At 35.9% G+C, this 16,502-nt stretch overlaps 1 protein-coding gene across 2 annotated transcripts in view; it reads left to right on the forward strand.

Annotated features, from left to right (window-relative positions):
• Window positions 1-16,502, forward strand: part of LOC145686479 (protein FAM76A) — a 223,809-nt gene that overhangs the window by 15,489 nt on the left and 191,818 nt on the right. For both annotated transcript variants that reach the window (XR_014131613.1, XM_081759826.1), the window contains exon 2: window positions 10,155-10,219. Coding sequence is in view for 1 of the 2 variants with exons in the window: in XM_081759826.1 (XP_081615952.1) it covers window positions 10,155-10,219 (65 nt within the window). In the remaining variant the exon portion in view is untranslated. The remainder of the gene's footprint in view (window positions 1-10,154; window positions 10,220-16,502) is intronic.

Consider the following 16,502-nt stretch of genomic DNA (forward strand, 5'->3'; position numbering starts at 1 on the left):
CATTTTATTTTTCTCATATTCTGTAAACTCTTCTGTAAATAAGACCTAAGGTAAAAAGTTTTTCCGTATACTTACTCTGACGTATCAAGGTGAGTCTTAAGTTCATAAGGGTTTGAATTCATCCGAATATATCATATTGTTTCTTTTTTTTTCTTTCTTTATTGCTTTTAGTATAGCGTCCCACGATTGTGCTCCGAGGCTAAGAAAGACAGACAGTGATGATGATAATGAGTGAAAGGCAGAATGAGGAAAGCAGTATTTGGCCACCACAAAACTCACTCGGATCGAACCAAGGATCCCATGCACCAGAGATCAGCGTTCTACTACTGGGTCAACGCGGTCCCTCACATTGTTCCTGTTACGTTGAAGAACTGTGCGCAATCATAAGTTAGTATAATATGAAGCGCATGTCAGTCATCTCGCAGACAGCGCCTTGTTTCCACGTAAGTCAAACCGAGACAAACATGGATCTCGATCAAGTGGCTATTTGTGTACTGTTAAGACATCATTAGGAAAATGTGATGAAAGTTGTGGAAGCTAAAAAGGAATTTGTACTGTGGAAGAAGAGATAAGTGTGAATATTTGGATAATCCACAAATGGTTTGTGCGATTCATGTCAAGCTATACGGACGTTGAAGGCAAACTTTGGGCAGGAGACCAGTTTCTGTCAACAAAGATTTCCGAACAGACTATAATGACCAATTCATGCACAAGTACATGTAGATTGGCAACATAGGTGAAATCAGGATGGAGAAAAATTCATGATTTAAAAAAAATCATTTTTGTTGATTTTTTTTTTTTTTTTTTATTTAAACCGATTGTTTTGATTTAAATCTTTCTCCTCGTATAATACAAGTCGCGAACTGAAGAAGAAGCATTAGGAATTAGTATTAAATGTCAATTATGCCATTTAAGTGAAAGTATTGGGGTTGAATTTTGAGTTAATTCCTAATCGCTAACCTATTTCAATCCCAAACAATGTTTCTTAAGCATTAAAGAAAAAGTACAGCAACATTTATCAACATGACACTTTTCTTTTCACTAAAGTTACTGATATTTGGCAGGGACATATTTTTAAAAACTCGGAACTAGCTAGCGGCACGAAATACATATAAAGTACATAAACTTCACCGAAAATTAAAGTAACTAATTCTATGGCCTATGGAGCCCGGACGTTCAATGCCACTTTCACAAAAGCTCTCCATTGACTTCTATCCTTAGCCAACTGGATCCAAATTCTACTTTGTATTTATATTTCTGCGAAATCAATCTTAATATTGTCCTCCCATCTGTGTCTAAATCTTTCTAATGGTCTTTTTCCATTGGTTTCCCACTTAAGACTTTGAAAGTGTTCCTACTTTCTTCCATCCTGGCTACATGACCTGCCCACCTGAGCCTCCTAGACTAGATGACCCCAACAATGTTTAGTAAACCGTATAAATTATGTAATTTCTCGTTATGAAGTTTACGCCATTCTCGTTCCTCTTGGGGTCCGAATATTCGTCTCAGGATCTTATTCTCAAATACTTTCAGTCTATGCTCTTCCCTTATAGTAAGCGACCATACTTCGCAACCATACAGAACAAACAAAAGGCATGATTACCGTTTTATGTATTTTAAGCTTCAAATTCCTCGACAGAATTCGCGACGACAAGAGATTTTGAACTGAATAATAACACAAATTCCCTGCTTTCAGTTGACATTTATTTCCTTCGTAAATATCGTGTTCGTCTGTTAATATTTATCCTAGATATTTGAAAGTATTCACTTTATCAAAAGTATTATTTGATATTTTAACGCATCCAAAATTTGCCGTACTACGATTCCGAGGAACTTTTATGTATTTAATACATCGAATAAAGTTTTAATTGTTTATTTTATTTTATTTTTATTTTGTTTTGGAGAGGGGATCGGACCCCTCTAAATACGCCCCTATTACCTGGAAACAAAGAAATAGACGTGGACACAAAAGAATTTCCGTCTTAAATGTCCATGGTGATTTCCCCGTTGGAATAGTTAACGATCGCAGTTAAAACATCGTAGTTAATGTGTTAGCAAGTATGAAAGTGTGACGTTTGAAAAATGATTTGACTTTCCATAGAATACATGCAGAAAGGTGGAAATAGAATACACGCATAATGAAAGGTCAACAATGTCATAAAAGGTCAAAGGTCATGAAGTAAAATGTTCATAGTTTGTATGTTGGCAAGAAGAGACGGCAATGTTTGAAAACTAATTTAGTTGGTATGGTATTTAAAACTAAGAATGTTTATTTGGAAAATGGGAAATTGTGACCTTGTGACCTTCAGCAGTTCACCTATGACCTATGTGGGAATCGTTCTGCTTTCAATATCTTATATTATAGCATTAATCCAATCACAGATGCCATTGAAAACATGCGTTAAATAATTATTGAAGGTTTCGTTTCAACAAAAAATGAAAATTTGGATTGTCACAAGGGATCAAAGATCACGAACGGTTCGTTTTTCGTGTATTGCTGGTATGAAACTATGCAAAATGTTAAATTGAATTTGCATAATGTTTGAAAGTAAGCTCTCGGCTCATTTTGCTGGGCTCTCGGAAATCTTTTCTTTTTAAATAACAAGAATACTTAATTTAGGAAGTCATTATAGAATACGCACTATTGTGTGCAGGACATTCTAGGACATAGTGGGTGCACGATTTTCTTTCGTGTAATAGATTCTAAAAAATATATTACTTAAGTAGCATATTTCAATGAAAGTATCACATGTAAATGCAAATCACTCAGGAGTTTAAAAAAAAAAATCCTGAAAACAGACTGTACTACAGATTGTTCGTTGTTTCTTTGTATCCATATCAAACAGGATAATGCACTGAAAACAAATTGTTTCCAAGCAATGCATTGTGTTGAGAAGTTTGAGGGGAAAACAAAGATGTCCTGTATTCTCATGAAAAATAAATATGATAGCCTTAATATTGCCTCGATGAGAAGAAAATAAAAATAATTCCACTGGAAATAAATTGCTTCCCCATATGTAGAGAGACGCACTCTTATCGTTTATGTATACCCTTGCGTGACTGAAGCATCGTTTTGACGTATAATTAGCGTCATACTAAAGGCCTGAGTACTGCACGAAACATATGTTAGTCGAACTCTTCAGTATGACACTAATCACGCGTCAAAACGACTCTGCGTAAGGCCCGATCTGTTTATATTTTGGGCTCACGTCAAATAATCAGTCTGTTTCGTTCACAAGGGTGGTTTGGTGTTACTCAAATGATAATCTGGTTGGACAGAGACAGCGTGACAGTAGAGTGTGAAGTTGAGCTTAAAATTAAATGGGTTAGTGAATCTTGTGTGTCTTGTGAGTGTGTAAGAAAATAAAAGCTGTTGTATTTATTTTCCCTATACTCATAGGCCTACGTGTTTGGAAGTATATATGTGTGTTATTGTGTAAGTCACAATGGATACTCTAACAAAGGAACAACGTGCCGATTTACTTGAGTGTTACGTTCTTAGTAGGAAGTCGGTTACAAAAACGCGGAGAAAGGCGCGTGCACAGTGGGGTGTGAAAATAAGCAATACCCAAATTATTCGTCTTTATAAACAGTTTCGGAATAACTGTTTTAGCAAGGAACATGCTTTTCAGCGACAACGAAAGGTAGGACCAAATGTAAGGATCTCTACCGAGGACACTAAACGCAAAGTGGTTCCTTCTGTGCTTAGTTCGGAAGGTCCTTTATGCATATGTTCTATGGTATCTCAAATCATTATTTCCAACATCACAGTTTAATACTTGCTAACACATTAAACATGATATTTTAACTACGTGACCTCTGACCTTTTATGACATTGTAGACTTTTTTCCTATGCCCATACACACCAATTCGAAGAACCATTATGCATGTGTTAATGATTAATGCTAAAATCATTATTCAAACGTCGCAGTTTCATACTTGCTAACACATCAAACATGAAAGTTAACTGCGTGACCTCTGACCTTTTATGGTATTCTTGACCCCACACACATCAATTGGAAGGACCTTTTTGCATATGTTCTATGGCAGCCCAAATCCTTATTTCCAATATCGCAGTTTCATACTTGCTAACACATTAAACATGAAATTTTAACTACGTGACCTTTGACCTTTTATGACATTGTTGACCTTTTTCCTATGGCCATACACATTCCTTTGGAAGGACCTATATGCATGTGTTCTATGACAGATTATTATTTCCAATGTTACAGTTTCTTACTTGTTAACACATCAAATATGACATTTTGACTACGTGACCTTTTGACCTTTGATGAGATTGCTGACCTCTTCGATTTGCTAGAAAGAATGTTTGGTAGATTCTATATGCACATGTTTTTTAACATTATCTTCAAACTGAATTAATTGTGTACAATAAGCTGTTGAAAAGAGAGCTTTTTCCTCAAGTATCACAGATGACCTGCTAGAGGTCACCGGGTCACGATTGCCCACATTTCTTGTTTCACATTGTTTCGGATCAGAATTTATGTCGATATATACATTTTTGCTACCGGAAATGCATATTCAAAAAACTAGTGTGTGAGACTACTATTTAACATTGAAATCCCATAAGGAAAAAATCGCATTTTGACCTTTAACCCTGTAACTCCGCAGACTATAAACCCCGTGATCTCATTTTTCTATTAAACAAACCTTCTGACCTTCCTCTAAATTGCCTGGAAATTTCACAGTTCTACGAGTGCTGAGTACTATGAAATTAAAGTTTACACACGAATTATGGAACAGTCTGTATATATATATATATATGGGTGATTCCACGAAAAAGGGAAATTTTCTGTCACGGGCATTTCTTCAAACTACTACTAGAAAGAATCACCTCATTTTTATTTTGTTTGGTAGTAACCGTCACAAAGTAGGTATGCCATGTATAACAGTTTGCAAATATAACACGAAACATACGTAAAAAATTAATTATTACCCAATTTCTCAACACCGTGGACTGTCACAGACTACAGTTGACCGATTTTAATCAATAAATTACAACTGAAGTCGCAAATCAAACATCATTTAATGGTAATTAAATGGAAGAGAACACTTCAATATTTCGGTTTTGTGGAAAGTAAACCTTTATAACGATTATTTTCGAAAGCTTGACTATGCTCCGTTTCTGTCACCTCTATTTCGTCTCAACTCCATGGCATGAGAAAAAAATGTCATTGCTCTCAACAGATAGCATGGTCGTCCACGTTGGCAATACCCACAAGAAGACAAGGCAGACATGTTTGACTGAAGAACAGAAAAAGTTGTGTGCATGTGTTAAAAGCTATAGGAAAAATATTTTTGTGTGTGGAAAGCAGGTGCGTATATTAATTGATACTCAACACCATGGTATTTATTACTGAATGTATTTGTATGGTATATACCTTCTGTCCCTTGAGGAACCTACGCCTTAACGTAGAAAACTCGTACACAATTACTCACATGTACTGGTCAAAAAGTGGGCCTGTAAAGATAAATTATATTCGATTTTCTCAACTCCATGGTTCTCAACTCCATGTCCATCTGAAAACTAAGGAATCCACGGTGTTGAGACAAGTTCACGGAGTTGATAATCCTATAATGTTTGTTATGCTCATGCTCTTCCAAATATTTGTTCTTTCAATATATTGATAGAAATAAAGCTCGTTTATGGTCTAGTGACTAGCATGCTCGCCTTTCGTGCGTGGTTCTGGGTTTGTTTCCCGGTGGAAGCTCAAAAATTAATGGTGTTTACTTCGCACAGTGAGGCAACTGAAAAACTCATTTGAGTAGAGATGTATTGAAACCTGATCGCGCAGACCATCGCAACAGTCGTAGGAGCCGACACGCTGACCACGTGTCATTCACACTCAAAGGCCGGCTGGTGGGTCCTAGCCCATTTAAGGAGTGTTTCGCGGAGATTTGGGGTTGTCAGGTAGCCGGAGGTAAAACTTCAGACAAGTCGAGATGGATGGTATCTGTTTTCTTTTGTTTTGTTCTAATTGTTTTCTTTTCAGGGATTGTCGAAGAGTCTGAGGGCAATATACGGAAAGTCAATTTTATGACGCGGATCAGGAGGAATTTCTCCTGGCCTACTAAACCTGACGTTTAAAAAGCGTTGGCAGTTGTCATTGTGTAGACTAGAACAGCCCTTCCTTATTTCCTCAAGACATTTCCTTCATTGGAGTAGAAAATGAGGGCTACTTAAGAAAGAACATCGAATTATCCAAAGAAAACAGAAATGATGAGTGCCTTACACTGTCATTTAGTGTGCATTATACAGGGCGTTTCAAAACAATACCGACAGCGTTTGGGAGATGATTCCTAACACCAAGATAAGATAAAAAGTATAGACCAATCTGGGGGCACAAATGCTTCCTTTCGCAGTTATAGGCTGCCGAAAACATGAAAAAAAAAAAAAAAAAAGAACTTTAAAGGTCCATAGCATAAAACTATGGGACCTACCGTAGTCGGGTCAGACTTCACTTAGGAATTAGTATGTGCGCTATCCAAATATCCATGTTTCAGAATCTTGCGGTACTTCCACAACTTTTATAGAAGTAGTTGGTGAGTACTTCAGATTATACGCCCGTAGCCAAACTCCCTCTATAAAAATTGCTTCATGAGTACCTCAGGATTCTGAAACATATTTTTGGATAGTGCACATATTAGTTCCTAAGTGAAGTCGTGACCTGACTACGGCAGATCTCATAGTTTTGGAGTTATGGACCTTTAAAGTTCTTTTTTTTTTTTCATGTTCTCGGCAGCCTATAACTCCGAAAGGAAGCATTTGTGCACCCAGTTGTCTATACTTTTCGTCTTATCTTGGTGCCAGGAATCAGCTCCCAAACGATGTGTATTGTTTTGAAACATCTTGTATATATACCAAATATACAAATACACTTACCAAATGTTGAAAAAGTATTGCACTTTCGACGTGTTGACTTGATTACACAGAGAAGACAGACGGTTTACATAAGCTCAGAAAACAAATGAAGTAGACAATAGACAGGTTTAGTGACTACTTCGTCTGCTTCGTAAGCTTATGTGAAAAGTTTGTCCTCTCCATATGATAGTCAACATATTGAAAGCGCAATAATTTTTCAATATTCGATAAGTGTATGCGTATTTCTTTTTTTTCTTATTTGCGTCACATATTTATATATATATATATATATATATATATATATATATATATATATATATATATATATATATATATATATATATATGTGTGTGTGTGTGTGTGTGTGTGTGTGTGTGTGTGTGTGTGTGTGTGTGTGTGTGTGTGTGTGTGTGTGTGTGTGTGTGTGTGTGTGTGTGTGTGTGTGTGTGTGTGTGTGTGTGTGTGTGTGTGTGTGTGTGTGTGTGTGTGTGTGTGTGTGTGTGTGTGTGTGTGTGTGTGTGTGTGACAATTTTGGAACCTTCATTAGATATATTTTCATATGTTTGCAGTATTTTCTGGAGTATTTTTTATAACAAATTACGTGTCATCTAGTTTGTTAGAATTTTATTCAACATAAGGGAATAATTCTAACTTACAAAATCTATTGGAAAATTATTTCAATTTTTATGTAAATTATAAGCTTAATCACTTATAAACCAAAACTTATCACCAAGATGTATCACGTTTCTCAACTCCACAGCAATTTTCAACTACGTGTTAACTAATCTCAACTCCGTGACCTATGGTCTCAACTCCGTGGGTGCTGAAAAGTTTATTATTTTTTATTTACTACACCAATAACGATTCAGCTCTGCTGAACACCTAATTAACATGTACTTAGTACTAGTAAGTGCATGTGATATTTTTATCGAAATAGGCGACCATCAACGGAACAAAAATTTTCCAAGTGAAAATTTCCCTCTTTCGTGGAATCACCCATATATATATATATATATATATAATTTGATTCATATGCCGTTAGTAATATGTTTCATACCTTCCATGTTTTATATATACAGCGTGAGGCAGCTAAAAGTACCACCTGAAATAGCGAAGAAACGCCAGCGATGTAAGGTTTGCGAGGGGGCTCGTAAAATGGAGGTATGGGGTGGTTCGGAAAAGAGCGATAAATGGGGCATCTGGAGCAAAGTTATATTTTGTTAAATTCAACGATATACATTAACATGCATAATATAAAAGAGCACACGCAAAGAAACACAACGCCGTTGGTCCCATGTGTGTACTGCACATAGGAACGAAGACATGAGCATGTGAGGCATGTGCAACAAATGTTCTCGCCGCTGTTGCTGTGAATCTGCACATTAGCTCCCGTGAAATTGCCAGGGATGGTGGGATGAGTCAGCGAAGTGTATTACGCATTCTGCACACACACACAAGTTTCACCCATATCATATCTCCCTCCATCAAGAACTGCACGGGAATGATTTTGTGGACCGTGTTCAGTTTTGCACATGGATGTTATGACACGACGCACCCGATTTGTCACGTATCCTGTTCATCGACAAGGCAACTTTTATCAATCATGGAAATGTCATGGAACATGCACTATTGGTCTGTGACAAATCCACGTTGCCTTCGCCAGCGCCCATGGAGTGTGAACGTGTCGTGTGGTATGGTGGGTGAACATCTCATTGGTTCTTTTTTCATACAAGGGTCACTAAATGCTGACCGATACATACGTTTTTACAACATGAACTGCCTGTACTATTAGAGGACATACCACTTCAGACAAGAAGGGAAATGTGGTACCAGCATGACGGGTGCCCAGCTCACAGTGCACGACGCGCTACAGCATGTGTGGAAAATATGTTTCACAATCGGTGGATTGGACGTGCCGGGTCTGTCAAATGGCCGGCTCGTTCCCCAGATTTGCCACCGTTGGACTTTTTCCTGTGGGAACGCTGAAGGACATTGTCTACTGGAATGTGCCAACAACACCAGAGGATATGCAAGACCGCATTACTGCCGCCTGTAGGGACATTCCATCTGCGATGCTACATTCTGTGCAACGATCTTTACGTAGGCGCCTCGATGCCTGTATCACAGCTGACGGCCACCATTTTGAACATACACTTTGACAGGTTTTCGCTTATTACACAGTGGTTCTGCCACATACTGTAATGGCCATTGTCATTACGCTGTAATACTGTCACATAAATGTTGCTGACGATGTCTCCTCTATTTTTTCTTCCGTGTTATCACGCCCTTTCTTCATCTTGTCCGATTTGTTCTGACAGCTCATACATACCTGCCGTGGTACTGACGGTCAAGTGGGCCATTTGTTATTTTGTTTATACCTATTTACATGGCCATATTTTCGTTTCTATGTGCAGTACACACATGGGACCAACGGCGTTGTTTCTTTCCGTGTGCTCTTTTATATTATGCATGTTAATGTATATCGTTTCATTTAACAAAATATAACTTTCCTCCAGATGTCCCATTTATCGCTCTTTTTCGAACCACCCCATACCTCCATTTTACGAGCCCCTACTTCTATTACTGTTTCTCGGAAACCTTACATCGCTAGCGTTTCTAGTTTCTTCGCTATTTCAGGTGGTACTTTTAGCTGCCTCACGCTGTATATATATATGAACCGCCGAAAATTCGAAAATTCACGTTTCGAAATGCTCTGCCTTAGAAACTACAGGTCCGATCCCAAGCGGTTTAAGGAATTACAAAGGACCTAGTATGCGAACTATCTAAATATCCATGTTTTACCATCCTCCGTTATCGGCGAAACGAAGTGTAAAAAGGAAATTGAGGTATAGGGATACTCCTTTAAGTACCAATAACGCGTTCGTTTCGCCGATAACGGAGGATAGTAAAACATCGTTTGTTATAGGTCTTATAGTTTCTAAAGCAGCGCGTTTCGAAACGTGATTTTTCGAATTTTCGGCGGTTCATAACTCTGAAATGAGACGTTTTTCGACCTATGTTTATGAGAACTTTTTTCTTTCATTTCATATAAGGAATCACGAAGAAGAAATAATTTACTTGACAACTTTTTTTTGAAGGTAATCACATTTAGGACTAGGTCTGTAAATTTCACACTGCACAGAGTAATAGAGTGACTGCTGTTTGGTCTATAATTCGAAATAAAATGATACTAGGAATTTACGTCACAGTTGAAATATTTAATAATGTACTTTAAATCGTATTCTAATGTATTTACTGTTCTTCATTGCAGGAATGTCGAGGTGCCTTTCCCGTAGTTAAGTGTACTTACTGTAGATCAGAGTTCCAGCAGACTACGTAAGTATAAATGTTCAATTTTTCTTTTCTTTCTTCCTTTTTTTCTTTTAATATTACTTACGTACAATATTATTGCAAATTGAAAATATACAATATACGTTTATATTATTGCGGTTCGGGAAGAAAATTGCAGGATTTTAAAAATTGCTTTATGTAGCAGTATATGTTATAAGAGAGGAATCTCAGGAAGTTGATTATCAAATACCAATATAATAGTTTCTTCATTTCTAATACCGACTGTATCCGTATGGCTATTGATAAAGTCGTCAATTCGTTTAGATCTCCCGTTCTTCTTGTGTTGGATCAAAAGTTGTATTTTAAATGATAATGGATTAAATAATTTTCTGCATCTCATAATAAACCTTTAGTCGTAATTAATATATTTAGTTTAATCTGCTGTTTATTGTGCTTTTCTAATAGGTTTTAAAGTTCGAGAACAATTACTTAATAGATAATGCAACGAGTTAGAAGATACATGTTGAAAAATTCTTTATGATTGTTGCTAGCGTGAATATTCAAGATGCGCAGGTATTGAGAGTTCGAACTAAGTGTTTCGACAAGGGTAATTGTATCCTTCGGACTATCCCACTTTTACTGCATTTCGTCAATATATCGCAACCCGGTGGAAGACTGTTACAAGTCAAAAATACACATTTGAAGGAACATGACTTTTAAAGCTTGTTATTCTATCAAAATCGCTCCCTGGAATATTGGAATTTCTGGCATCTAAAGGATATATATATATATATATATATATATATATATATATATATATATATATATATATATAATATTAGTTACGTTTCTGCGAAAATACCACCAGGTAGAGCTCACTTCTCTCTATATATATATTCTCTTTTGAGCGATGATAACTCAAAATTTCCATTTTTTTGAATTGTAACACTCTTCCACATTGGGTGTGCGATATCATAATAAATAGAATCAGGATGGATCATTCTATCCGTACTGTAGTGTATAATAAGTTATTAGTGTATGGTCCTCTTTTCAGTAATGTGAAAGTTTAATAGATTTCAACTGAGAATCAAACCGTTACTTCTATAACTAATGTAAACCGGTTTAAGAATTTGTAAAAGTTCATCCTACCAGTTTGAATGTCCGTTTCTGTTTAGACGATAAGCGAACAACAGTATCTGAATATATAGTTTCGTAGGAATGCTTATTTTTGCGGTATTTAATGTTATTCATTTCGTATAAGTGATAAGCGTATTTCAGATATTAAAATCATTATGAGTACTAATTGTAACATGTTGACATAATTTGTTTCGTACATTTGTTTATTTGTAGTATGTTCTTTCGTTAAATTGAAGGGAAATATTTACGCTATTAATTAAGACATAATTTAAATAAAAATTTATGTAACTTTAAAGACTTCCTTCGTCCATGTGATCATACGTTGAATGTTTTTGGTTAAACTGAATTACAATTAGACTGATCTGAGAAACTACAGGAATTATGAAACACGATTCGTTTAAAAATTAAGGATTAGTTTCATTCGACATGTAGTCGAAGACTTTTGATTATTTATACGTGGTTGACAAATGTACATACCTAATTTATGAAACTAGGAAACACTTTCCACTTCTCTGCTCCAAGCTAAAATTCTGTTTCCAAATATTTTCGGTAAGTCTTTCGTTCTCGCTTCCTTTTGGATCATGAAAGATTAGATCACTGTCATTACGGGAAGAAACTTCTCGTCAATAAAAAAATAAATAAATAAATAAATAAAAAATAAAAAAAAATGTAAGATCCGCAAAAAGAGAGAAAGACTCACCGTATATATTTGGAAAATACATTTCATTTTGCAGCAGAGAGATGAGTAAAAACCACTAAATTTCATAATGTTCTGTACATGTTAAGTTCGTCATATATTGTGGGTGGGCTTTAATTACTCGCTAGAATTTGGAAGTATTAGCGTTTTGAATCTACTTTTAGGATACTTAAACTGTTTGACTTATTGCAGTATCTTTAATTAATTGATTATTCTGTGCACTGCGGAAAGTAATTGTAGAAGTGGTACAAGTAATTGTACAAGAATCTTTATGCTTTTCTACATTCTCATGTTAATCAAAATTTTGTATTTAGAATGTCAAAGAGTTTCGGTAATAATGCACTGTTTTTTATCATTCAAAATTTAACAGTGTTTTTCATGGTAATACTGGGGTTTAACATATTTTATCTGCAATTTTTTTTTTTTTTTTTTTTTTTTTTTTTTTTTTTTTTTTTTAACGTGTAATCAAAGATTGTAGATTAGTCAAACAAGTTAAAGGCATTGTGTTTATAATGAATATGGATCCATCGGAAATACTCTTACATTTATCGGTAAGTATTTCTTGCTGTTAGTATTAGGAAAAATGGTTGAAGATGAGTTGTCGTCATCAACATTACAAGCGGTGAGTATCCGTCCAATTTAACTTCTAAATCAAAATATAGATGCTCTTACACTTATAATCATAGTTTTGCGGAAAAACGCATTGGTTTTGTCGTGTAAGAAAAATAAGTAAAGGTTTGTATCTATTAACAAATTCCATTTCGTCGCACTATATTTCCATGATTTGTATGAGTATCTAATGCATTCTTAAACTAAATAACACACATAGTCTTAGTATCACTTGTAAGGGCATATAACCCTTACATGTAAGTCTTCGTGTAACTGTTGATTCGTCGATTTTTGCTCTTTCTGTAATCGTTATCAAATTATGTATATATAATAGAGAGAGGAAACATCCCATAAAAAGTACACGGGTGAAAAGTATATGTCCTAATTTCTCAATGCTCCTGCAATCTGTGACGAAAATCCACGAATTAACATGTTTCACAAGAGCAAATGAGAACTCACATGTATGAAAATGTACAGTGGATAATATGCACGTGTTTCTAGTATATTTTTATTATATTTGTAATTTAATTAGGAGTAAGAACAGTGATTTTCTCTTTTTCAAACCATAAAAGTCACATAAAATGTTGTCTGAATATGTTTGTTCTCTTCACCTTTTGCAATCATTTGTCATCATTTCAACTGCTATTCATATTTCAACATTTTCTTCTACGTACATCTTTAGCGACGTTTTATTTCTTGAGAATTTTGCAGAGATTAAACATGTTCTTATCCAACCAAGGCAATTCATGTTTTAAATTTAAGTTACTCTGAATTTCTTACCACATTTCAGAATCTGATTTCAGTATGAGGACAATTTCTGTTCATTACTTAAATGGCCACCTGGTTGAAATGAAACATCTTTCCGAATGTTTGTTCTCATTCTTGCAGGACTAAAACATTTACTTACAGCCCATAACAGATATGTTACTGATTTTTGTCATCGGCTGTACGAAGTGTTTTCATATTTTTAAATATTGTCTTACATTGGTAGGAAAACTCTTTCAAGTGCAAAGTTTTTATTTCAAGGAACTGTGTCTTTTGAAAGATACAAATCGCTCCTCTGTTTATAAGGATGTTTTTGTTTTATAGATAATAGTTATATTGAATGATATAAATACATCTTAAACTTCAAGTACTTTTGTCTTATGTTTCGTCGTTCTAATTATTTCAAGTTAAAATTGTATTTGTTGTGAAGATTATGACTACTTGGGTTGAATAAATTATTCTTTGAAATGTGCTTGGCTGTAAGTTTTCATAGTGAAATTTTCTCCTTTCTTGCAAAATATAAGTTCTTTGTGTCTATGTGTGTGTGTTTTCAATATATTTGTAATTATGTATTTTTATGACTAGTACTAATACGTCTTAAATGAATTGTAGGTATTAATTTTTGATGTGTTTGAATATATTTGAAGCATGAAACGCAATACTCAACATATGGCTTCAGATTTCCGATGTAGCAGTATAGTCCCATAGGTCCACGACTGATATAGTGTCCACTCTGAAAAGTAGACGTGTAATTGCAACCAATCAATCAAATGAACTTTCCGAGACGTAAATTCAAACTGTTTGATCACGAATATTTCATATTAGCTTTTAATGTAATATAATGGTAAATGTACCCCTTCCCCTCCCCGCATTCAAGGCAAGTCAATGTGGCCCACAGACTATGTGAAAGTAAGGTGATGATGCTCATTTGAAATTTTCTCAGGAATTCATTGCTGTGTTTGTTTTTGCTTTATCACTTATCATAACGAAGTTACGACTGTTTTTTTTTCTTCTTCTTGATATCGTTTCAAGTGACTGAAATAACGTTGCCGTGACGTAGGTATTAAGATAATTTTGATGTCGGGAGAGCTAAGCACAAGGGTCGTTGCTGATGATTTTAACGACAGTCACCAGATAGGGCAATCATTAGCCGTACAATACTAAGGAAGTTGATCAAGAAATTCAGGGAAACAGGGTTCGTGGTCAACAAACCCTAATCAGGCAGGCCATGCACGGCGACTGACGAAACAACGTCAATGGCAATGGTGGGAGAATTTAGCAAGAGTCCGAATCGAAGCACTCGTCGTTTATTCCTGCGTAAGTGGCATCGCTACAAGCGCATCAGCACCTGTTATAGGATGACCCCGATCTGTGTTTGGAATTCACGGAATGGGCAACAGCAAATACGCCAAAATCCCCGTTTCTGGTAAGGTAAACAAACAAAATGTTGGCTACTTGTTGAACACCAATCTCTATTAGTGTAAAGCATCTGCTGGCATTCCTGGAAAAGTCATGGTGTGGTGTGGTGTTTGGGGAACCTGTATTGTGGGTTCTTCGTTTATCAATGGTACCTTAAGAGCAATTGAGTATGGTCAAATGTTGGAAGAAGATATCTTGCCATCTCTCTTATCTGAAGATGAGACAGTCCCAGTCTCCTATCAATACAATGGCGCCCCTCGTATTATGGAGATTATGTTCGTAAATATTTGGATATGCAGTTTCCCAACTCATGGATTGGTAGACGTGGTGCTGTGGAGTGGCCCGTAGATTTTGACCTCAATTCCGTAGATTTTTATCTTTATAGACATCTCAAGTCCATTGTGTATTCAGTGAAATTTCGGGATATTGACCACCTAAAGGAACACATAACAAGCACGTGTGCAAGCATACCTGAAAGCGAGTAAGGTTTTGAATCAATGAAAAAAAAAAAAAGAATGACTGGCAATTCAACGGAATGGACAACACATCGAACACATCCTTTAAAATATGTAGTATGCACTGACGTTGTGAAAACGAAAAAACTGTCATAACTTCGTTGCTGTAGGTGGTAAAGTAAAAATAAACACAGCATTGAATTTCTGAGAAAATTTCAGGTGAGAACAACGTATCACAATATATGGTTTCCATTTAAGAAAATGAGAGTGAATTCAAAAATGGTGGATTTCAAGATAGCGACCATCGACTTCACATGTTTTTGAAAGTTTTTCCGCCACCTTTACTACTAATCTACAGTTGCCGTTCTTTTAAAATCCTGTCTTTTATTTGGGTGTTTCCACACTTTTGGACTATTCTCTCTCTCTCTCTCTCTCTCTCTCTCTATATATATATATATATATATATATATATATATATATATGTGTTCCAAAACAACACCGACAACATTTAAGAGGTGATTCCTGACACTAAGATAAGACAAAAAGTATAGACCAACCTGGGTGCACAAATGCTTCCTTTCGGAGTTGTAGCCTGCCGAAAATATGAAAAAATGAACTTCAAAGGTCCATAGCTCCAGTACTATAGAACCTACCGTAGTCGGGTCAACACTTCACTTAGGAACTAATATGTGTCCTATCCAAAAATACATGTTTCTGAATTCTGCGGTACTCACGCAACAATTTTTATAGAGGGAATTTGGCTAAGGGCATATAATTTGAAGTACTCATCAACAACTTCTGTAAATACTGTTGCAGAAGTACTGCAGGATTCTGAAACACGGATATTTGGATATGGCACATATTAGTTCTTAAGTGAAGTCTTGAACCGACTAGGGTAGATCCTATAGTATTGGAGCTTTGGACCTTTAAAGTTCATTTATATATATATATTCGGAAGCCTATAACTTCGAAAGGAATTATTTGTGCACCCTGCTTGGTCTATACTTTTTGCCTTATCTTGGTGTCAGGAATCACCTCCCAAACATTGTCGGTGTTGTTTTGAAGCACCCTGTATATATTGAGTGGACTGGTTACCTTGATATACAGATGGTGATCAGAAAAATGGAAACACCTGTAGTTGGCAACACATAAGATGTATGGGTTGGCACTGGTGTCGTGGCGCCCGCAGCGCCGGACCGCTGATGGTGGTGTGTTAGGTCGGTCTCCATACTACGTCAGGCGCAGT

Source organism: Thermobia domestica, chromosome 5 (genome assembly GCF_964235325.1).
Source record: "Thermobia domestica chromosome 5, izTheDome1.hap1.1, whole genome shotgun sequence".
NCBI classification, from domain to species: Eukaryota; Metazoa; Arthropoda; class Insecta; order Zygentoma; family Lepismatidae; genus Thermobia; species Thermobia domestica.